The sequence below is a fragment of the Odocoileus virginianus genome, chromosome 19, assembly GCF_023699985.2.
Source record: "Odocoileus virginianus isolate 20LAN1187 ecotype Illinois chromosome 19, Ovbor_1.2, whole genome shotgun sequence".
Classification (NCBI taxonomy): Eukaryota; Metazoa; Chordata; class Mammalia; order Artiodactyla; family Cervidae; genus Odocoileus; species Odocoileus virginianus.
Genome location: NC_069692.1, coordinates 24129182 through 24152900, shown reverse-complemented (window position 1 = coordinate 24152900; position 23719 = coordinate 24129182). Strand labels below are relative to the sequence as shown.

The 23719-nt window shown below is 40.6% G+C and overlaps 1 protein-coding gene across 2 annotated transcripts in view; it reads left to right on the top strand.

Annotated features, from left to right (window-relative positions):
- Window positions 1-3489, top strand: part of FIG4 (FIG4 phosphoinositide 5-phosphatase) — a 167454-nt gene extending 163965 nt beyond the window's left edge. For both annotated transcript variants that reach the window (XM_070449973.1, XM_070449974.1), the window contains one exon: window positions 3133-3489. In XM_070449973.1, the coding sequence (XP_070306074.1) occupies window positions 3133-3310 (178 nt within the window). In that variant the 3' untranslated portion in view covers window positions 3311-3489. The remainder of the gene's footprint in view (window positions 1-3132) is intronic.
- Window positions 3490-23719: the final 20230 nt, after the last annotated feature.

Below are 23719 nucleotides of genomic sequence, written 5' to 3'. Positions count from 1 at the left end.
CTTGATGTTCAAGTACAATGAGGAAACAAAGGGTTTTTTGTAAATCCCTTTCTTTCTGTTCCTCTTTCTGATCATGTCAAAAGTGTTGGGTATGTCTTAAGCTTCTTTCTGACCCAAATCCAATAATAAACATTCTAACATTACAGTTTTATTGTTTAATGTAGATTTTGAATCTTGTCTGAATGAAAAAGACAAAAGGGCTGATTTTCTGACTCCCTACATTGTTTTGGAAACTACACTGAGGTAGTGCTGGAGCCCTAAACCCGTCTGCCACTCAGTCTGATACCATTAAAAGCTGAGGTTGGACATTTCACATTTCGAGTCTTTGTAATGCGTTTTTCATTATTCCACACGGCAGTGATACCGTTCACTGAGTAGAGTGAGGACTCCTGATAAACCCTTGCACTGGGTGGAAGCGGCTGTTCTGTGGCCCCATTCATGGTTGACCCGGCTCTGCTGCTCTCCCTCCAGCCTGCCCACCCGGGTACTCGGCTGAGCTTCTGAAGGACAAAACAATGACCTGGATTCTCCCTTTCTCACTTGCATTAAGGTTTAGTTCCCAGATGGTACCTCTCTGGTGTGATGCCTGCCAGAAAGCTCTTGGTTAATGTACACAGGATTCCAGCAAAGGTCTGGCTTCATCAGAAGCCATTAGTTCCATTTTTAAATTGACTTCAAGTGTCTCATCTGTACAATGGAGGGTGTAGACGCTAGACAGGTGTGGATGGTGTGGTGCAGGAGGTGTTGCTGTGGCTGGCACTTTGATGGCAATCTCTAAAACCACTAATGGAACCCCTTTTTCAAGGGCTCAGGTTAAAATGGCTTGACCTTGAATATTATCAACTGTTAAAAGATTTTAGCATCTTGCTTTGAATTGTGTAAATGACTGAGGAGTTGCTATGTTTTTGTGAGGGAAAATTGAGAAGAGTTCACATATTAATCATCCCAATTATTCTTCATGTTAACCACAGATGTTTGAATAACTAACTTGTATTTTGAAGAAAAGCACTGCTGCCAAGCTGGCATTCAAACCGAGATTCAGACATCTCAAGATTCTTTCACCTTGGCCTTTTTTTTTTTTAATTTTAAGTAAATCGCTATATCCTTTGGTTTTTATTTTCTTATGTAAGGATATAGTCTAAGATTGTGTGAAATTATTATAGTGCTTTGGAAAAATGGGAATATTTCATAAACCATTTACCAAATTTGAGTTTAACTGTGTTACCCCCAAGGTCAAACAGTTGAGGTTGACTTCCAGAAAGCACATTCCGCCTTGAGTTATATTTTATTTCAAAGCCATTTTTAAAGCAGAGTCTCCAGCCATGGCAGGATGTGTTAAGTTTTCTAAAGGCAAAGTACAGCGATAACATGACTTTTTTAGAAGAGTAAGAGAATAAAGTCACTCAGTCATGTCCGACTCTTTGGGACCCCATGAGCTGTAGCTTGCCAGGCTTCTCTGTTCATGGGATTTTCCAGGCAAGAATACTGGAGTGGGTTGCTATTTCCTTCTCCAAGATCTTCTTGACCTCGGTATCGAACCTGGGTCTCCCACACTGCAGGTCGACTCTTTACCATCTGAGCCACCAGGGAAGCCCCAAGTAAGAAAGACCCAAGTTTGGCTTTACTACAAACAACTCTTATCTCCGACTGTGTGTCACTCACTGCACCTGCCTAGTGTCCCACAAAATGCTGACATTGCAAGTACAGCCTAGCTGCACTTGAGGTTCATTTCTGCTTCTGACTGCAGGGAATCCCGCCTTACTGCCCCAGCTCCAAGGGTCCCAGCTAACTCAACAGCCAGGCATCTGGGATGCCTTTCTGTTCCCCTGATAAGATGTGCATGAGCATGGCTGAGGTCTCAGCTCAGCAGAACAGATTCTCCAGATGTTTTCTCTGTTATCTTAGTACTCTGAAGTGGAGAACTATCCCTTCCCCCTGCAGGGCCAGCCCTGGGCTAAGTGGTGGAGTGTGTTGTCATTGTACCCCCAGTCCCTCACAAAGTCTAGCTTACCATCCTCGCCTACCCATGGCCTCATCTTGACCTTCCATGCACACTTACTCTGCAGCACACCTAATTTGGTGGTTGACTCATTCCTAGAGGGCCTGCCCCCAGCCAAAGATATAGTAACTAGCAGGTGTTCACACTGCAATGAACTGAGGATGTGTCAGGCACCCAGCTACACTTTGACAATGTCTTTTTTGGAGATAGTGCCTTCCCCAAGGGTGGATGGAAATTTCAAGCACTATGGCAGGCTAGGTGGGGCAGGAATAGAGGGATGCTTTTGAATTGACAGGTTCTTGGGTGCTTTTCAAATCATCCCAGAAAGGAAGGAAGCTGCCTATTACAGATTTCCAACTTTTCATCTAAAAAGCCTAAAGCCAGATGTGTTTCAGAATTCAAAATTTGGGGGGTGTTAGCAACCTTATAAGAATATCCCCTGCATGATCTGAGGCTGATAACTAAACACATTAATATTCACATGAAATGGAATGACTTGCATGTTGTATTGCCAGATGAGTTTCAATTGGCTCAGGTTTTGCTGGCAAAGTCATGTTTGGTTATTACAGCTTTGAGGATTTCTGGATTGCAGATAAGGAATTATGCACTGGTCATTGTTAACAATAGTTTACTTTTACTGAGCACTAATAGCGTACCAGGCACTAGGCTAAGGGAGAACTTTACTGATATAAACTCATTTACTGCTGCCATCAATGTGTGAGGTAGAAAACATTAGTATCCCATACTTCACTGATTCCTCCTAAGTCTTCTGTAAAAAAAACAAACTACTGGGTACATACCAGATACCAGGGAAAGGGAGCAAAAAGTCTGTCCAGCCCCCACTTAAAGTTACTTGAGTCCTGGGAGAGAGGCAGATGGGCACACAGACATGGGTGTGCTGCAGGAACAGAGGAGGGGGGCCCACCCAGCCTACACAGGGGAAAGCTCCCTGGGCAGGCACTGTTTTTGCTGTCCTCCACGCAGGGGAGGAAGCCAGCCAAGAGGTCACTACCACTGCTTGTTGCTAAGTCCACTCGTTCAAGGTCAGTGGCCCTCAAATTCTCTCGAGGTCACAGGTCCCTGTGGTCCTTTATCTTCTTTAATGTTGCTCTGTCCTCCCTTCTCTTCTGCAGAACACCCATCTCTGCTTTCTCCCAAGACAACATCTATGAGGTTCAGCCTCCAAAAGTAGACCGAAAGTCTACAGAGATCTTCCATGCCCACATCCAGGCCAGTCAAGGTATCATGCAGCCCCTGGGGAAAGAAGACACCTCCATGTATCGAGAATACATCAGGAACCGCTACCTGTGAGGAGAGAGCAGGTCCCCGCAGGTGGCCCAGAGGGGGACCAAAATCCCACTTACTTACATTCTAACCTGTTTGTCTCATCTTAAAAAGGTACCCATCAGTCCTTTACATTGGAAGTCTTTTACTCTTTTATAACTGGTTACTTACTAATCATTGGTATTAATAATAAAGAAATGACTGAATATTATGCTATCATTGTCTTTGCTTTATTTTAGAAATACTTTGCTTAGAAATGTGGTTACTGTAGTATCACAACATCACATGTAGATGTTAACAGTATTTATTGAAGACCTGCTGTGGGGCTTCCCTGGTGGTCAGTTGGTGAAGAATCTACCTGCCAATGCAGGGACACAGGTTCAATCCCTGGTCTAAAAGATCCCACATGCGGCAGAGCAACTAAGCCTATGTGCCACAACTACTGAGCCCAACCCTGGAGCCTGTGATCCGCAACAAGAACGCTGCCATAATGAGAAGCCTGCACACTGCAATGAAGAGTAGCTCCCCCACAACCACATCAACTACAGAAAGCCCACACCCAGCAACAAAGCCCCGAAGCAGCCAAAAATAAATGACTCTTAAAAAAAAAAAAAAGCCAGGCCCTTCGGCAGGTCTGGGAATATCACAGTAAGCAAAACAGATCCAGATTTTCCTCCTGTGTGAAACGAAGGCAGAGTATTTTTCTTTGTAGTTAGCACTTCTTAAAATTTATTTTGACGGTTTTTATGTTAACTTTATGTGTTGATAAAAATTTATAAAAATTTATTTTGAAAGCACTTGTTCTTAGGGAATAAACACTGAAATATTTCTAGATAAAGAGACAAGATGTCAACAAAGTGCTCTCCAGTGGTTCAGGAAAAAAGAACACATGATAAAGCAAATGCAGCAAAATGTTAATAATTGGTAAATCTGAAAAAGAGCAAAACACAAGTTCTTTGAATTTCTGTAAATATAAAATTAGATCAAAATAAAACATTAAAACTGTGTTCCTCTGCATAGCTTTTGTGGTAAGCAGTTGCATTACATGGTTTGATATTTGATGACCAGTCAGGGTGGGCACACCAAGTATTTGTACGGTTTGTTCTCTGTATCAGTTCAGTTCAGTGTCTGACTCTTTGCGACCCCATGGACTGTAGCACACCAGGCCTCCCTGTCCCATCACCAACTCCCGGAGTATACTCAGACTCATGTCCATTGAGTCGGTGATGCCATCCAATCATCTCATCCTCTGTCGTCCCCTTCTCCCACCTTCAATCTTTCCCAACATCAGGGTCTTTTCAAATGAGTCAGCTCTTTGTATCAGGTGTCCAAAGTATTGGACTTTCAGCTTCAACATCAGTCCTCTCAATGAATATTCAGGACTGATCTCCTTTAGGATGGACTGGTTGGATCTCCTTGCAGTCCAAGGGACTCTCAAGAGTCTTCTCCAACACCACAGTTCAAAAGCATCAATTCACAAGGAAACACAAACTTTAAATGACACAATGGACCAGTTAGACCTAATTGATATCTATAGGGCATTTCACCCCAAAACAATGAATTTCACCTTTTTCTCAAGTGTACACAGAAACTTCTCAGGCTAGATCACGTCCTGGGCCATAAATCTAGCCTTGGTAAATTCAAAAAAATTGAAATCATTCCAATCATCTTTTCTGACCACAATGCAGTAAGATTAGGTGTCAATTACAGGGGAAAAAAACTATTAAAAATTTCGCCATATGGAGGCTAAACAACACACTTCTGAATAACCAACAAATCACAGAAGAAATAAAAAAAGAAATCAAAATATGCATAGAAACGAATGAAAATGAAAACACAACAACCCAAAACCTATGGGACACTGTAAAAGCAGTGCTAAGGGGAAGGTTCATAGCAATACAGGCTTACCTCAAGAAACAAGAAAAAAGTAAAAAAAAAAAAAAAAACCTAACTCTACACCTAAAGCAACTAGAAAAGGAAGAAATGAAGAACCCCAGGGTTAGTAGAAGGAAAGAAATCTTAAAAATTAGGGCAGAAATAAATGCAAAAGAAACAAAAGAGACCATAGCAAAAATCAACAAAGCTAAAAGCTGGTTCTTTGAGAAGACAAAAGAATCAATTATTCAGCGCTCAGCTTTCTTTATGGTCCAGCTCTCACATCCATACATGACTACTGGAAAAACCATAGCCTTGACTAGATAGACCTTTGTTGGCAAAGTAATGTCTCTGCTTTTTAATATGCTGTCTAGGTTGGTCATAACTTTTCTTCCAAGGAGTAAGCATCTTTTAATTTCATGGCTGCAGTCACCATCTACACTGATTTTGGAGCCCAAAAAATAAAGTCTGCCACTGTTTCCCCTATTTCCCTATCTATTTGCCATGAAGTGACGGGACCAGATGCCATGATCTTAGTTTTCTGAATATTGAGCTTTAAGCCAACTTTTTCACTCTCCTCTTTCACTTTCATCAAGAGGCTCCTTAGTTCTTCTTCACTTCTGCCGTAAGGGTGGTGTCATCTGCATATCTGAGGTTATTGATATTTCTCCCAGCAATCTGGATTCCAGCTTGTGCTTCATCCAGCCCAACGTTTCTCATGATGTACTTTGCATATAAGTTAAATAAGCAGGGTGACAATATACAGCCTTGATGTACTCCTTTTCCTATTTGGAACCAGTCTGTTGTTCCATGTCCAGTTCTAACTGTTGCTTCCTGACCTGCATACAGATTTCTCAAGAGGCAGGTCAGGTGGTCTAGTATTCCCATCTCCATTTGTGATCCACATAGTCAAAGGCTTTGGCATAGTCAATAAAGCAGAAATAGATGTTTTTCTGGAACTCTCTTGCTTTTTTGATGATCCAGCAGATGTTGGCAATTTGATCTCTGGTTCCTCTGCCTTTTCTAAAATGAGCTTGAACATCTGGAAGTTCACAGTTCACATATTCTTGAAGCCTGGCTGGGAGACTTTTGATCATTACTTTACTATAAGTTTCTTTATTTTCTGATTGTTTTACACAAGTTATTTGCTCTTATTATAAACTATACTTTTTTCTTTTAAATAAAAGAAGTTGTTTCACTTTTCCCTTCTCACAAATAAATTAGAGAAGAAAACAAGGCCATCTAATGGGAGGATGAAAATTGACTAGCCTAAACTAGAAGGATGCACACTCATCTTCTCCTTTGAGAACTCCAAAATTACAACTCACTGCTGAACAACCATCAGCAGAAGAATGTTGGATCCCACCAGAAAAAGATACCCGACATCCACAGGCAAAGGAGAAGCCCCAGCAAGATGGTAGGAGGGGTGAAATTGCATTTAGAATCAAAACCCATACCCGCCAGGGACACTCGGAGGGCTCAAACAAAACCTTGTGCGCCCCAGGAGACTTCACAGAGACTGAGCCAGACCTGCTTTTGAGCGGGTGAGTCTCCTATGGAGGTACAGGTCAACAGTCGCCTGCCACAGGGGCAGGGGCTCTGGGTGCAGCAGAGTCTCCTGGGTGTGGCATAAGCCCTCTTGCAGGAGGTCACCATTAACCCCACCATAGAGCCGCTGAGCGGATGAACCACAAACACAGAACAATTATACCAAATAAATTCTCAAACTGTTAAGATAGTTCTAGGACCCACAACAGATTTCCCAACCTGGGGAATCTGGCGAAAGAGCTGAGAAACCCCAGGGAATTTGACCTTGGAGGGCAGTGGGATTTGATCACAAACCTTCCACAGGACTGGGGAAACAGACTCTTGGAGGGTACAAACAAAACCTCATGTGCACCAGAACCTGGGAGAAAGGAGCAGTGACCCCACAAGAGACTGACCCAGACTTGCCTGTGAGTGTCCAGGAGTCTCCAGCAGAGGCGTGGGTCGGTGATGGCCTGCTGCAGGGTTGGGGGCACTGAGTGCAGTACTAAGTGCAGACGTTTGAAGGAGGTCGCCATTATCTTCATTACCTCCACCATAGTTTGGCCTCAGGTCAAAAACAGGGAGGGAACACAGCCCCTACCCCCCATCAACAGAAAATTGGATTAAAGATTTACTGAACCTGGGTATTCATTGGAAGTACTGATGTTGAAGCTGAAAGTCCAATACTTTGGCCACCTCATGCGAAGAGTTGACTCATTGGAAAAGACCCTGATGCTGGGAGGGATTGGGGGCAGGAGGAGAAGGGGACGACAGAGGATGAGATGGCTGGATGGCATCACCGACTCGATGGACATGAGTTTGGGTAAACTCCAGGAGTTGGTGATGGACAGGGAGGCCTGGCATGCTGCGATTCATGGGGTTGCAAAGAGTTGGACATGACTGAGTGACTGAACTGAACTGAACTGACTGAACCTGGCCCTGCCCATCAGAACAAGTCCCAAGTTTCCCCACAGTCAGTCTCTCCCATCAGAAGCTTCCATAAGCCTCTTATCCTTATCCATCAAAGGGCAGACAGAATGAAAACCACAATCACAGAAAACTAATCAAACAGATCACATGGACCACAGCCTTGTCTAACTCGATGAAACTATGAGCCATGCTGTGTAGAGCCACCCAAGACAGATGGGTCATGGTGGAGAGTTCTGACCAAACGTGGTCCACCGGGGGGGAAAAAAAAAAAAAGGCAAACCAGTTGCATATTCTTGCCTTCAGAACCCCATGAAGAGTATGAAAAGGAAAAAAGATATGACACTAAAAGATGAACTCCCCAGGTCGGTAGGTGCCCAATATGCTACTGGACAAGTAAATAACTCCAGAAAGAATGAAGAGATGGAGCCAAAGCTCACCCAGTTGTGGATGTGACTGGTGATAGAAGCAAGGTCTGATGCTGTAAAGAGCAATATTGCATAGGAACATGGAATGTTAGGTCCATGAATCAAGGTAAATTAGAAGTGGTCAAACAGGAGATGGCAAGAGTGAACATTGACATTTTAGGAATAAGTAAATTAAAATGGACTGGAATGGGCACATTTAACTCAGATGACCATTATATCTACTACTGTGGGCAAGAATCCCTTAGAAGAAATGGAGTAGCCCTCATAGTCAATAAAAAGAGTCCAAAATGCAGTGCTTGGGTGCAATCTCAAAAATGACAGAACGATCTCTGTTTGTTTCCAGGGCAAACCATTCAGTATCACAGTAATCCAAGTATATGCCCCAACCACTAATGCCGAAGAAGCTGAACTTGAATGGTTCTATGAAGACCTACAAGACCTTCTAGAACTGACACCAAAAAAGATGTCCTTTTCATTATAGGTGACAGGAATGCAAAAGTCGGAAGTCAAGAGATACCTGGAATAACAGGCAAATTTGGCCTTGGAGTGCAAAATGGAGCAGAGCAAAGGTTAACAAAGTTTTGCCAAGAGAACACACTGGTCATAGCAAACACCCTTTTCCAACAACACAAGAGATGACTCTACACATGGACATCACCAGATGGTCAATACTGAAATTAGATTGGCTGCAAAGAATATGACCAAAGATGGAGAAGCTGTATACAGTCAGCAAAAACAAGACTGGAAGCTGACTGTGGCTCAGATCATGAACTCTTTATTGCAAAATTCAGACTTAAATTGAAGAAAGTAGGGAAAACCACTAGACCATTCAGGTATGACCTAAATCAAATCCCTTACAATTATACAGCAGAAGTGACAAATAGATTCAAGGAATTAGATCTGATAGACAGAGTGCCTGAAGAACTATGGATGGAGGTTCGTTACATTGTTCAGGAGGCAGTGATTAAAACCATCCCCAAGAAAAAGAAATGCAAAAAGGCAAAATGGTTGTCTGAGGTTACCTTACAAAGAGCTGAGAAAACAGAAGTGAAAGGCAAAGGAGAAAAGGAAAGATATACCCATCCAAATGCAGAATTCCAAAGAATAGCAAGGAGAAATAAGAAAGCCTTCCTAAGTAATCAATGCAAAGAAACAGAGGATAATAATAGAACAGGAAAGACTACAGATCTCTTCAAGAAAATTAGAGATACCAAGGGAATATTTCATGCAAAGATGGGCACAATAAAGGACAGAAATGATATGGATCTAACAGAAGGAAAAGATATTAAGAGGTGGCAAGAATTAACAGAAGAACTGTACAGAAAAGGTCTTAATGACCTGGATAGCCACAATGGTATGATCACTCACCTAGAGCCAGATATCCTCGAGTGTCAAGTCAAGTGGGCCTTAAGAAACAAAGCTAGTGCAGGTGATAGAACTCTAGCTGAGCTATTTCAAAACCTAAAAGATGATGTTGTTAAAGTGCTGAACTCAATATGCCAGCAAATTTGGAAAACTCAGCAGTGTCCGCAGAACTGGGAAAGATCAGTTTTCATTGCAATATGAAAGCAGGGCATTGCCAAAGAATTTTCAAACTATCACACAATTGCACTCATTCCACATACTAGCAAAGTAATGCTCAAAATCCTTCAAGCTAGGCTTCAACAGTACATGAACCAAGAACTTCTAGATGTACAAGCTGGATTTAGAAAAGGCAGAGGAACTACATATCAAATTGCCAACATTTTTGGATTATAGAAAAAGAGAATTCCAAAAACAAAATATCTACTTCTGTTTCATTGACTATGCTAAAGCCTTTGATTGTATGGATCACAACAAACTGGAAAATTCTTAAAGAGATGGGAACACCAGACCACCTTACCTGCCTCCTAAGAAACATGTATGCTGATTAAGAAGCAATAGTTAGAACCAGACAACAATGGACTGGATCCAAATGGGGTAAGTAGTATGTCAAGGCTGTATATTGTCACCCTGCTTATTTATCTTACATGCAGAGTGCACCATGCAAAATGCTGGGCTGGATGAAGCTCAAGTTGGGATCAAGATTGCTAGGAAAAACACCAATAACCTCAGATATGCAAATGACACCACCCTAATGGCAGAAAGCAAAGAGGAACTAAAGAGCATCTTGAGGAGGAGGAAAGAGGAAAGTGGAAAAGCTGGCTTAAAACTCAGCATTCAAAAAAAATGAAGATCATAGCATCCAGCCCTATCACTTCATGGCAAATAGATGGGGAAAAAATGGAAACAGTAACAGACTATTTTCTTGAGCTCCAAAATCACTGAAGATGGTGACTGCAGCCATGAAATTAAAAGACACTTGCTTCTTGGAAGAAAAGTTATGACAAACCTAGACTGTGAATTCAAAAGAAGAGATATCACTTTGCCAGCAAAGGTCTGTATTGTCAAAGCTATGGTTTTTCCATTAGTCACGTATGGATGTGAGAGTTGAACCATAAAGTAGTTGAGTGCCAAAGAATGGATGCTTTTGAACTATGGTTCTGGAGGACTCTTGAGAGTCCCTTGGAGAACAAGAAGAATAAACCAGTCAGTTCTAAAGGAAACTAACTCTGAATATTCACTGGAAGGACTGATGCTGAAGCTGAAGCTCCAATACTGTAGCCACATGGTGGGAGAGCCAACTGATTAGAAAAGACCCTGATGCTGGGAATGATTGAGGGCAGAAGAACAGGGCAACAGAAGATGAGATGGTTGCATGGCATCATTGACTCAATGGACATGAGTTTGCGCAAACTCTGGGAGATGGTGAAGGACAGCACACAGTAAAGCCTGGTGTGCCGCAGTCCATGGTGTCACAAAGAGTTGGACACGATTGAGCGACTGAACAACAACAACAGATTGGAAAAGAAGTAAAACTCTGTTTGCAGATGACGTGATACTACACATATAAAACTTGAAAGATACTATCACAAAATTACTAGAGCTAGTAAGTGAATTTAGTAAACTTACAGAATACAATATCAGTACACAGCAATTGTTAGGATTCCTATACTCTATCAATGGAAAATAAGAAAGAGAAATTAAAGAACGAATTCCATTTACCATTGCAACAAAAAGAATAAAATACCTAGGAATAAGCCTACCTAAGGAGAAGAGGGCAGCAGAGGATGAGATGACTGGATGGCATCACCAATGCAATGTACATGAACTTGAGCAAATTCTGGGAGATGCTGAGGGACAGGAAGGCCTGGCATGCTGTAGCCCCTGGGGCCACAATGTGTTAAGACATGACTGGGCAAGTGAAAAACAACAAGGAGACAAAAGAGCTGTATACAGAAAGCTATTAAGACACTGATCAAAGAAATCAAAGGTGACATAAACAGATGGAAAGACAGTTCATGCTCCTGGGTGGAAAGAATATTGTGAAAATGACTATACTACCAAAAGCAATCTGCATATTCAATGCAATCTCTATCAAATTACCAATGGCATTTTTCACAGAACTAGAATGAAAAATTTCACAATTCATAGGAAAACACAAAAGATCTTGAGTATCCAAAGTAATCTTGAGAAAGAATGGAGCTGGAGGAATCATCCTTCCCGACTTCAGACTACACTGTAAAGCTACAGTCATCAAGAGAGTATGGTACTGACACAAAAACAGAAATACAGACCAATGGAAGAAGATAGAAAGCCCAGAGATAAACCCATGCACCTATGGACACCTTATGTTTGACAACAGAGGCAAGAATATACAATGGGGAAAAGATAGTCTCTGAAATAAGTGGTGCTGGGAGAACTGGACAGCTACATTAAAGGAATGAAATTGGAGCACTTTCTAATATACTATGCAAAGATAAACTCAAAGTGGATTAAATGTAAGACCAGAAACTATAAAACTCTTAGAGGAAAACATAGCAGAACACTGTGTGATATAAATCATAGCAAGATCCTCGAAGTCCTACTTCCCAGAGTAATGGAAATAAAAACAAAAATAAACAGGTAGGACCGAATTAAACTTGAAAGCTTTTGCACAGCAAAATAAACTAAAAGCAAAGTGAAAAGACATCCCTCAGAATAGGAGAAAATAATAGCAAAGGAAACAACTGACAAAGGATTAATTTCCAAATATACAAGCAGCTCATACAACTCAATACCAGAAAAACAAACAACACAATCAAAAAGTGGGCAAAAGACCTAAACAGACAGTTCTCCAAAGACAACATATAGATAGCTAATAAACACATGAAAAGATGTTCAACATCGCTCATTATTAGAAAAATGTGAATCAAAACTATGATGAGATATCACTTCTCACCTGTCAGAATGGCCATCATCAAAAAACCAACAAACAATAAATGCTGGAGAGGGTGTGGAAAAAAGGGAACCCTCTTGTACTGTTGGTGAGAATGTAAATTTATACAGCCACTTTGGAAGACAGTATAGAGACTTCCCTAAAAACTAGGAATAAAACTACAATATGACCCAGTAATCCAATTACTAGTTATATAATCTGAGGAAACCAAAATTGAAAAAGACACATGTACCCCAGTGTTCATTGCAGCACTATGTACAATAGCTGGGACATGGAAGCAACCTAGATGTCCATTGATGGATGAATGGATAAAGAAGCTGTGGCATATATATACAATGGAATATTACTCAGCCATAAAAGGAATGCATTTGAGTCAATTCTGTCATCAGAATTGATGGGCTCTAGATGAAGCTAGAGCCTATTCTAGAGAGTGAAGTCAGAAAGAGAAAAACAAATATCATACGTTAATGCATATATATACATGGAATCTAGAAAGATGGTACTAATGAACTTTATTTGCAGGGCAGCAATGGAGACACAGACATAGAGAACAGACTTATGAACGTTGGCTTGGGGGAGGAAGGAGAGGGTGGGATGAATGGGGAGTATAGCATAGAAACATATACACTACCATAAGTGAAATAGATAGTCAATGGGAATTTGCTATATGATAGCCAATGTGAACTCAAATCGGGGCTCTGTAACAGCCTAAGAGGAGTGGGAAGGGGTGGGAGGTGGGAAGGAGGTTCAAGAAGGAGGGGACATAGGTATACCTATGGCTGATTCATGTTGATGTATGGCAGGAACCAACACAATATTGTGAAGCAATTAATTATCCTTCAATTAAATTTTTTTAAAAAGTAGCTTGCCAAAGATGCTAGGGAAAAAAAAATCCTTCAGGCTAGGCTTCAGCAGTGTGTGAACCAAGAACTTCCAGATGTACAACCTTGATTTAGAAAAGGCAAAGGAACCAGAAATCAAATTGCCAACATTGTTGGATTACAGAAAAAGCAAGGGAATTCCAAAAAAATCGACTTCTGCTTAATTGACTATGCTAAAGCCTTTGACTGTGTGGATCACAATAAACGGTAGGAAATTGTTAAAGAGATGAGAATACTGGGCTAAGTTACCTGTATGCAGATCAAGAAGCAACAGTTAAAACCAGACTTGGAAAAATGTACTGGTTCAAAACTGGGAAAGGAGTACATTATGGCCTTGTATTGTCATCCTGCTTACTTAACTTATATCATGTTCACAGAGTACATCATGTGAAATGCTGGGCTAGATAAATGACAAACTGGAATCAAGATTGCCAAGAGAAATATTACAGGTGGTAATGGAAGAAAGTGAAGAGAAACAAAGAGCTTCTTGATGAGGGTGAAGAAGACAGTGAAAAAGTTGGCTTGATACTCGGCATTCAAAAATCTAAGATCATGGCATATGGTCCTATCATTTCATGGCAAACAGATGGGGAAAAATGGAAACAGTGAAAGAGTTTATTTTCTTGGGCTCCAAAATCAATGTGGATGGTGACTGCAGCCATGATTAAAAGCTGCTTGCTCCTTGGAAGAAAAGCTATGACAAACCTAGAGAGTGTATTAAAAATCAGAGACATCTCTTTGCCGACAAAGGTCCAAATAGTGAAAGCTGTGGTTTTTCCAGTAGTCAAGTACAGGTGTGAGAGTTGGTCCATAAAGAAGGCTGAGCAGCAAAGAAATGATGCTTTCAAACTGTGGTGCTAGAGAAGACTCCTGAGTCCCTTGGACAGCAAGAACAAGCTGGTGGAAGAATCCGCCTTGAGAACAAGATGGCAGAGGAGTAGGTGGATGTGGAGTACATCTCTCTCCATAGATACATCAGGAATACACCTTCAGACACAGAAGTACATGCAGAACAGCAGCTGAGAGTGGACAGGAGTATCAGACCAGAGGAAAAGAATATATAGAATCATGTAAAACTTGGTAGAATGAAGGAACTAGGTGGGGGGAACAGGAGTGTTAGTAGGACTGGGCCTGTCCTCGGTGGTGGCGGCAGTTGGGGGGGTACTGAAGCAGGGGTCCAGTCCCCACATCAGGGCAATTGTCTGAGTCAGAGGAGAAACATTTAAGGCTGAGAGTGAAACAGCTGATCTGTGGCAGCCTAAATGGAATGAGAATCAGATAATCCTTGCTGCAGCCATACATGCCCAGGACAGGGATGAGGGTCCCCTGGAAGGTGCAGCGGCTGGGAGCTAGAGTTTGGGAAGTGTGGAGCTATCCCAGGGTGAAGGCTGCTGTTGACTTTGGAGAGATGGATCAAGGGGAGGGGAGGGAGGAGACTGTGATGGGAATTGCATGTGGAGGAAAGGCGGGCAGCCAAGGAAGCAAGGTGATACTGCTAAGTAATGCGTAGGTGGTGGAACCATCACCATAGCCTCGCTCTCCCCACATGCCAGCATCCACAGCCGAACAACAGAGAGGCTGGCCCATCAAACGCACCTAAGGGCACTGAACTACAGAGCTGGACCCCACTCAGGGTGCCCCTTTAAGTGCCTGATGGTCCAATCTACAGAATAGGACCCCAGCCAGGGGGGCCCCCTCTATGTGCCTGAGGCACCAAACAAAAGAGAAGGATCCCGGGCAAGGGAGCCCTCTAAGTGCCTGAAAGGGCGGAGCTACAGAGAAAGACTGGCCAAAGAGGTCTTCTGATCACCAGCAACAAGAGGCTCGAAAAAAGACTCTGATAGGGCCATAATTCCGTAGCAGAGGCAGTCCATGTCCCTGCACACTTGGCCCACCAGAGTCCCTGCGACCCAAGCAGCTACACCACCTTCATGCTCAACACTTACTGGCAGAGCTGCCACAGGCAAAAAAGTCTTGCATCTGCATTCAGGGTCGCGACCCTGTAGACCGCAGCCTGCCAGGCTTCTCTGTCAAGGAGGCGGTTTCTCCAGGCAAAAATACTAGAGTGTATTGGCCAATACTTGTTGCCATACACTCCTAGAGCACTGTATTTCCTGCTGTCCTAGCTGCCAACTCTCCTGAGTACCTGGTGCTGCCAGAACCTCTGCAACCCAAGCAGTTGCACCACCTCCACACCTGCAAACCCGTGTCCTCCAGGGCAGCCTCAGGAGCAAACCCCAATGGACGACCCACTTGTAGAGGTGGAAATAAAACCACAGTTGAAACCCAGGGGCAGTGTGGCTAAGGAAGAAGACCCAAAACCTTCCCACCATCTGTACAAGATTCAGAATAAATCCACGCAATCAACTAGGCAGACTGTCTATGGAATACATATGAAAGGTCATTGAGCACGCCCACAAAAGAAAACACACTGGTTCTGAGAGCTGTGGACATTGAAGGCAAAAACACATAGGAGTGGACAAGATTAGAATCTGAGCTGCCCCCACAGCAGGTCCGGAGATCAGCACAGTGTTGAAAGGCATCCTCGGGAGATGAGGTGATGTGACTGTGACTGTGACTCCCAGTGATGGAAAGGACTCTGACAGCAGTGACTCAAGAAAAACATTTATTATTCTTATGTTTTGACCTGCTCTGTAGATTCTTTTGGATGTTTTCTTTTTTCCTTTTTTCCCCCCTCTGTTGTAGTTGTTGATTTTATTGGCACTATGAAATCTAATTAGGCTTTTGAGCTTTTTTCCCTCACATTGTTTTTTTATTGCTGCTATAAACCTCTGCCTCTACTTTGGGCTTTTGCAGTTCTGTGGAATTTGCCAGGTTTTTTTTTTTTAACTTTTTTTAATTTTAATTTTAATTTTTAATTGTTTAAACCTATTTTTTCCTACATTTATTCAATTGTTTGCTTTTCCTACCATTTTTTACCCTTGCAGTTAATCTTTAATGTATATAAATCTTCTTTATCTACCTCTATTTAACTTTGCATATCTGTTCTTTATTTCCTCTCAACATATTTGTTAGTTTTATTTTCATTGCTTTATTCCCCAGTTGGTACCTTGCTCTAGTTCTGTTTTCCAGTTTCTGCTTTAGTTAGTTTTTTTCTGGTAGATATAATTTTTGGTTTCCTTTGTTTGCTGGGTCAATCTATTGTACTTTATTTTTGTTGGACTGTTTTGATTTTGCTTATGGGTGTATATGTATATGTGTATATTCAGTTACAATTTTTCTTATTGTTATAAACCTCTGCCTTCACATTGGGCTTTTGCAGTTCTGTGAAGTTTTCTTTTCCCCTTTTTTCTTTTCTCTTTATATTTTTAATTTTTTAAAAACCTATTATATTTTTCTACATTTATCCCTTTGTCTTTCCTGTTATTTTCCCCTTGCAGTTAATCTTTAATGTATGTAATCTTCTTCATCTACCTCTATTTAAATTCACATATCAATTCTTTCTTTTCTTTCTTTCCTTTCCTCACAACATATTTGTTAGTTTTGTTTTCATTGCTTTATTCCCCATTTGGCACCTTCCTTTAGTTCTGTTTTCCAGTTTTTGCTTTAGTTAGTTTTGTTCTTAACTGGTAAATATAATTTTTGATTTACTTTATTTGCTGGGTCATTCTGCTGTACTGTATTTTTGTTGAACCGTTTTCACTTTGCTCATGGGAGTATATGTATATGTGTATATTCCATTATTTTAATTATTATTTGCTTGATTTTGTAACTGCCATTTGTCTCAGGTTCATCTTTGGTTTCTTGTCTTTGGATATTTGTTTTAATCTCACTTATTGCCATAACAAATCACTTGTGGAATCTTCATTCCTGAGCAGAGATCAGCCCTGAGCCTTTGGAGCGGGAGCACTGACTCCAAAACCCTAGACTCAGAGAACTGACCCTGGGGAGCATCAGATAGTGAGAACTCACACAGAGGAAACCACCTGAATAGAGACCCGGCATCATCCAAAAGGAAACCACCTGAATAGAGACCCGGCATCATCCAACCACAGGTACCACACCTACTTGTGTAGGACACCTCATCTAAACAAGAAACAAAACAAAAACAAAACAAAACGAAAAATCATCAGCAGACAGGATTACCACCTCACTCAGCCTTGCCCATAAGAGGAAAAACAAACAAACAAAAACTCAGCACAAATCTCACCCTATAAGAAGTTTACACAAACCACTGGACCAACTTTAGGAGGGCAGAAACCAAAAGGAAGAAAGAGTTCAACCTTGAAGCCTGGGAAAAGGAGACCTCAAACACAATAAGTTAAAAAAAAAAAACAATGAAAAGGCAGAGAATACTACACAAATCGAGGAACAAACTAGAAACACAGAAGTCCAAATAAATGAAGAGGTAATAGGCAAACTACCTGAAAAAGAATTCAGAATAATGATAGTAAAGATGATGATCAAAAACCTTGAAAAAAAGTGGAGAAAATGCAACAATCAATTAAAAAAGACCTAGAAGAATTAAAGAATAAACATACACAGACAAACAACACAATTACTGAAATCAAAAATACTCTAGAAGGAATCAATAGCAGAATATCTTAAGCAAAAGAACGAATCTGTGAGCTGGAAGATAAAATGTTGGAAATAACTTTTGAAGAGTAGAATAAAGTAAAAAGAATGAAAAGAATTGAGGACAGTCTCAGAGACCTCAAGGACAATATCAAACACATGAACATTCGAATTATAGAGGTCCCAGAAGAAGAAGAGAAAAAGAAAGGGCATAAGAAAAATTTTGAAGAGATTATAGTTGAAAATTTCCCCAACATAGAAAAGAAAATAGTCAAGTCCAAGAGGCACAAAGAGTCCCATACAGGATAAACCCAAGGAGAAACATGCCAAGACACATACTAATCAAACTAACAAAGACTAAACACAAAGAAAGAATATTGAAAGCAGCAAGGGAGAAGCAACAAGTAACATACAGGGGAAACCCCATACACTTAACAGCTGATCTTTCAGCAGAAACTCTGCTGGCCAGAAGGGAATGGCAGGATATTTTTAAATTCAGTTCAGTTCAGTTGCTCAGTCATGTCCAACTCTTTGTGACCCAATGGACTGCAGCACACCAGGCCTCCCTGTCCATCACCATCTCTCGGAGTTTACTCAAACTCATGTCCATTGAGTTGGTGATGCCATCCAACCATCTCATCCTCTGTCGTCCTCTTCTCCTCCTGCCTTCAATCTTTCCCAGCATCAGGGTCTTTTCCAATGAGTCAGTTTTTCACATCAGGTGGCCGAAGTATTAGAGTTTCAGCTTCAACATCAGTCCTTCCAATGAATATTCAGGACTGATCTCCTTTAGGATGGACTGGTTGGATCTCCTTGCAGTCCAAGGGACTCTCAAGAGTCTTCTCCAACACCACAGTTCAAAAGCATCAATTCTTTGATGCTCAGCTTTCTTTATGGTCCAACACACATCCACACATGACTGCTAGAAAAACCATAGCTTTGACGAGACAGACCTTTGTTGGCAAAGTAACATCTCTGCTTTTTACATTGAAAGGGAAAAATCTACAACCAAGAGTACTGTACCCAGCAAGGATCTCATTCAAAATTGATGGAGAAATAAAAGCTTTTCAGACAAGCAAAAGTTAAGAGAATTCAGTACCACAAAACCAGCTTTACAACAAATATTAAAGGGACTTATATAGTCAAGAAACACAAGAGAAGAAAAAGATCTACAAAATCAACCCCAAACAATTAAGAAAATGGCAATAGGAACATATATATCAATAATTACTTTAAATGTAAAAGAATTAAATACTCCAACCAAAAGACACAGACTGGCTGAATGGATACAAAAACAAGACCCATATATATGCTGTCTACAACAAACCTACTTCAGACCTCAAGACACATATAGACTGAAAGTGAGAGAATGGAAAAATATATTCCATGCAAATGGGAAGCAAAAGAAAGCTGGAGTAGCAATCCTCATATCAGACAAAATAGACCTTAAAATAAAGAAGATTACAAGAGATAAGGAAGGACACTACATAATGATCAAGGGATCAATCCAAGAGGAAGACATAACACTTGTAAATATCTATAAACCTAACACAGTAGCACCTCAATATATAAGACAAACACTAACAGACATAAAAGGAGACATTGACAGTAACACAATAATAGTCGGATACTTTAACACTGCACTCACACCAATGGACAGATCACCAAAATAGAAAATTAACAAGGAAGCACAAGTTTTAATGATACATTAGATGAGATGGATCTCATTGATACCCAAGAGGACATTCCATCCAAATGCAAAAGACTACACCTTCTTCTCAAGTGCACATGGAGCATTCTCCAGGATAGACAACATCTTGGGTCACATATCAAACCTCAGTAAATTTAAGAAAATTGAAATCATATCAAGCATCTTCTCCAACCATACACTATGAGACTAGATATCAATTACAAGAAAAAAACTATAAGAAACACAAAGGCATGGAGATTAAGCAACACATTTCTAAATAACCAACAGATTAGTGAAGAAATAAAAAGGGAAATCAAATATTTCTAGAAACAAATGACAATGAAAACACGACAACTTAAAGTCTATGGGATGCAGCAAAAGCAGTTCTTTTTTTTTTTAATTTATTTTTTTTATAGGCTAATTACTTTACATCATTACAGTAGTTTTTGTCATACATTGAAATGAATCAGCCATGGATTTACATGTATTCCCCATCCCAGTCCCCCCTCCCACCTCCCTCTCCACCCGATCCCTCTGGGTCTTCTCAGTGCACCAGGCCCGAGCACCTGTCTCATGCACCCAATCTGGGCTGGTGATCTGTTTCACCCTAGATAATATACATGTTTCAATGCTGTTCTCTTGAAACATCCCACCCTCGCCTTCTCCCAGGGTCCACAAGTCTGTTCTACACATCTGAGTCTCTTTTTCTGTTTTGCATATAGGGTTATCATTACCATCTTTCTAAAGTCCATATATATGTGTTAGTATACTATAATGGTCTTTATCTTTCTGGCTTACTTCACTGTGTATAATGGGCTCCAGTTTCATCCATCTCATTAGAACTGATTCAAATGAATTCTTTTTAATGGCTGAGTAATATTCCATGGTGTATATATACCACAGCTTCCTCATCCATTCATCTGCTGATGGACATCTGGGTTGCTTCCATGTCCTGGCTATTATAAACAGTGCTGCGATGAACATTGGGGTGCACGTGTCTCTTTCAGATCTGGTTTCCTTGGTGTGTATGCCCAGAAGTGGGATTGCTGGGTCATATGGCAGTTCTATCTCCAGCTGCAAAAGCAGTTCTAAGAGGGACATTTATAGAAATACAATCCTACCCCAAGAAACAAAAAAAACATGATCTGAGAGAATAGCACTGAAACATGTATATTATCAAGTGTGAAACAGATCGCCAGCCCAGGTTGGATGCATGAGACAAGTGCTCAGGGCTGGTGCACTGGGAAGACCTAGAGGGATGGGATGGGGAGGGAGGCGGGAGGGAGATCAGGATGGGGAACACATGTAAATCCATGGCTGATTCATGTCAATATATGGCAAAAACCACTACAATACTTTAAAGTAATTATCCTCCAACTAATAAAAATAAATGAAAAAAAAATAGACAACCTAACTTTACACCTAAAACAACTGGAAAAAAAGAACCAAAAAAAAAACCCAAAATTAGTATAAGGGAAGAAATCATAATGATCTGAGCAGAAATAAATGAGAAAGAAATGAAAGAAATAATAGTAAAGATTAATAAAACTAAAAGCTGGTTCTTTGAGAAGATAAACAAAATTGACAAACCTTTAGCCAGACTCATCAGAAAAAAAGAAAAAGAGAGAGAGAGAAGAATCAAATCAACAAAATTAGAAATGGAAAAGGAGAAGTTATAATAGACAATGCAGAATAAAAAGGATTGCAAGAGACTATTAAGAACAATGATATGGCAATAAAATGGATAGCCTGGAAGAAATGGACAAATTCTTATAAAAGTTCAATCTTCCAAGACTGAAGCAGGAAGAAATAGAAATTATGAACAACCCAATTAAAAGCACTGAAATTGAAGCTGTGGTCAAAAATCTCCCCTAAAACAAAAGCCCAGGGCGATATGACTTCACAGGAAAATTCTATCAAACATTTAGAGAAGAGCTAATGCCCTATCCTTTTAAAACTCTTTCAAAAAATTACAGAGGAAGGAACACTTCCAAACTCATTCTACGAGGCCACCAACACCCTGATACCAAAATCAGACAAAGACAACACAAAAAAAGAAAACTACAGGCCAGTATCACTGATGAACATATATGCAAAAATCCTCAACAAAATTTTAGCAAACAGAATTCAGCAACACATCAAAAAGCTCATACACCATGATAAGCTGAGCTTATTCCAGGAATGCAAGGATTCTTCAAAATAGGAAAATCATATGTGAAATAGATCACCAGTCCAGGTTTGATGCATGAGACAGGGCGCTCAGGGCTGGTGCACTGGGATGACCCTGAGGAATGGGATGGGGAGGGAGGTAGGAGGGGGTTTCAGGATGCGGGACACATGTACACCCATGGCTGATTCATGTCAATGTATGGCAAAAAAAAAAAAAAAAAAACAATATTTTAAAGTAATTAGCCTCCAATTAAAATAAATAAATTACTTTTTAAATATTCAAATCAACCAATGTGATACACCATGTTAACAAATTGAAAGATAAAAACCATATGATCATCTCAGTAAATGCAGAAAAAGTCTTTGACAAAATTCAGCACTCATTTATGATTAAAACTCTTTAAAAAATGGGCATAGAAGGAACCTACCTCAACATAGCAAAGGCCATATATGGTAAGACTACAGCAAACATTATTCTCAATGGTGAAAAACTGAAAGCATTCCCCCTAAGATCAGGAACAAGACAAGGGTGTCCACTTTCACCACTATTATTCAACATAGTTCTAGAAGTCCTAGCTACAGCAATCAGAGGAGAAAAACAAATAAAAGGAATACAGACTGGAAAAGACACAGTAAAGCTCTCACTGTCTACAGATGACATGACAGTGGACATAGGAAACCCTAAAGATACTATCAGAAAATTACTAGAGCTAATCAGTGAATTTAGCAAAGTTTCAGGATACAGAATCAATACACAGAAATCACTTGTATTTCTATATACTAACAATGAAAAATCAGGAAGAGAAATTAAGGAATCAATCCCATTCACCATTGCAACAAAAAGAACATCTAGGAATAAACTTACCTAAGGAGACAAAAGAACTGTACACTGAAAATTATAAGACACTAATGAAAGAAATCAAAGATGACATAAACAGATGGAGAGATATTCCATGTTCCTGGGTAGGAAGAGTCAATATTGTGAAAATGACTATAAGCAATCTACAGAATCAATGCAATTCCTATAAAATTACCAATGGCATTTTTCACAGATTAGAACGAAAAAATTTTTACAATTTGTATGAAAACACAAAAGACCTTGAATTTCCAAAGCAATACTGAATTGCCAAAACAATCTTGAGAAAGAAAATTGGAGCAGAAGGAATCAATCTCCCTGACCTCAGACTATACTACAAAACTACAATAATCAAGACAGAATGGTGCTGGCACAAAAAAATATAGACCAAAGGAACAGGATAGAAAGTCGAGAGATAAACCTACACATCTATGGTCACCTAAACTTTGACCAAGAAGGCAGGACTCTACAATGGAGAAAAGGCAGTCTCTTCAATAATGGTGCTGGGAAAACTAGACAGCTACATGTTAGAGAAATTAGAAAACCCCTTAACACCATACCTAAGAATAAACTCAAAAATAAACTCAAAATAGATTAAAGACTATCTGTAAGACCTGACACTATAAAACTCTTAAGAGGAAAACGTAGGCAGGACACTCTGACATAGAAAGATCTTTTTTGGCCCACTTCCTAGAGTAATGAAAATAAAAACAAAAATAAACAAGTAGGGCCTAATGAAACCTAAAAGCTTTTGTATAGCAGGTGTACTTGGTGGTACAGAGGATAAGAATCTGCCTGCCAATGCGGGGACGTGGATTCAACCCCTAGTCTGGGAAGATTCCACACGCTACAGAGCAAATAAAGCCCATGTGACACAACTACTGAAGCTTGCATGCCCTGGAGCCTGTGCTCCACAACAAGAGAAGACACGGCAATGAGAAGCCTGTGCACTACAACAGAGTAGACCCTGCTCGCTGTTCGGATGAACAGTTGTTCAATCAGGTAAAAAAGCCCATTAAGTGGGACTCAAATGATACGTATGGTGAGGCTGTCAGGGCTAACGCCATGACAGGCAGCCTAGATTAGGAGGAGGCCTGGTTTCCCGGGGTAACATAATTACCAGGCCTCCTGGAGCTAGCCAATCAGCATATGCCTAGCAAGAAAAAGGGAACCTATCAGGGGAAAGCTGAAAGCCCCACGCTGGGCCAACAAAAATTGCCTTGCAACTGTGTAACCAATCCGCTTGCGCC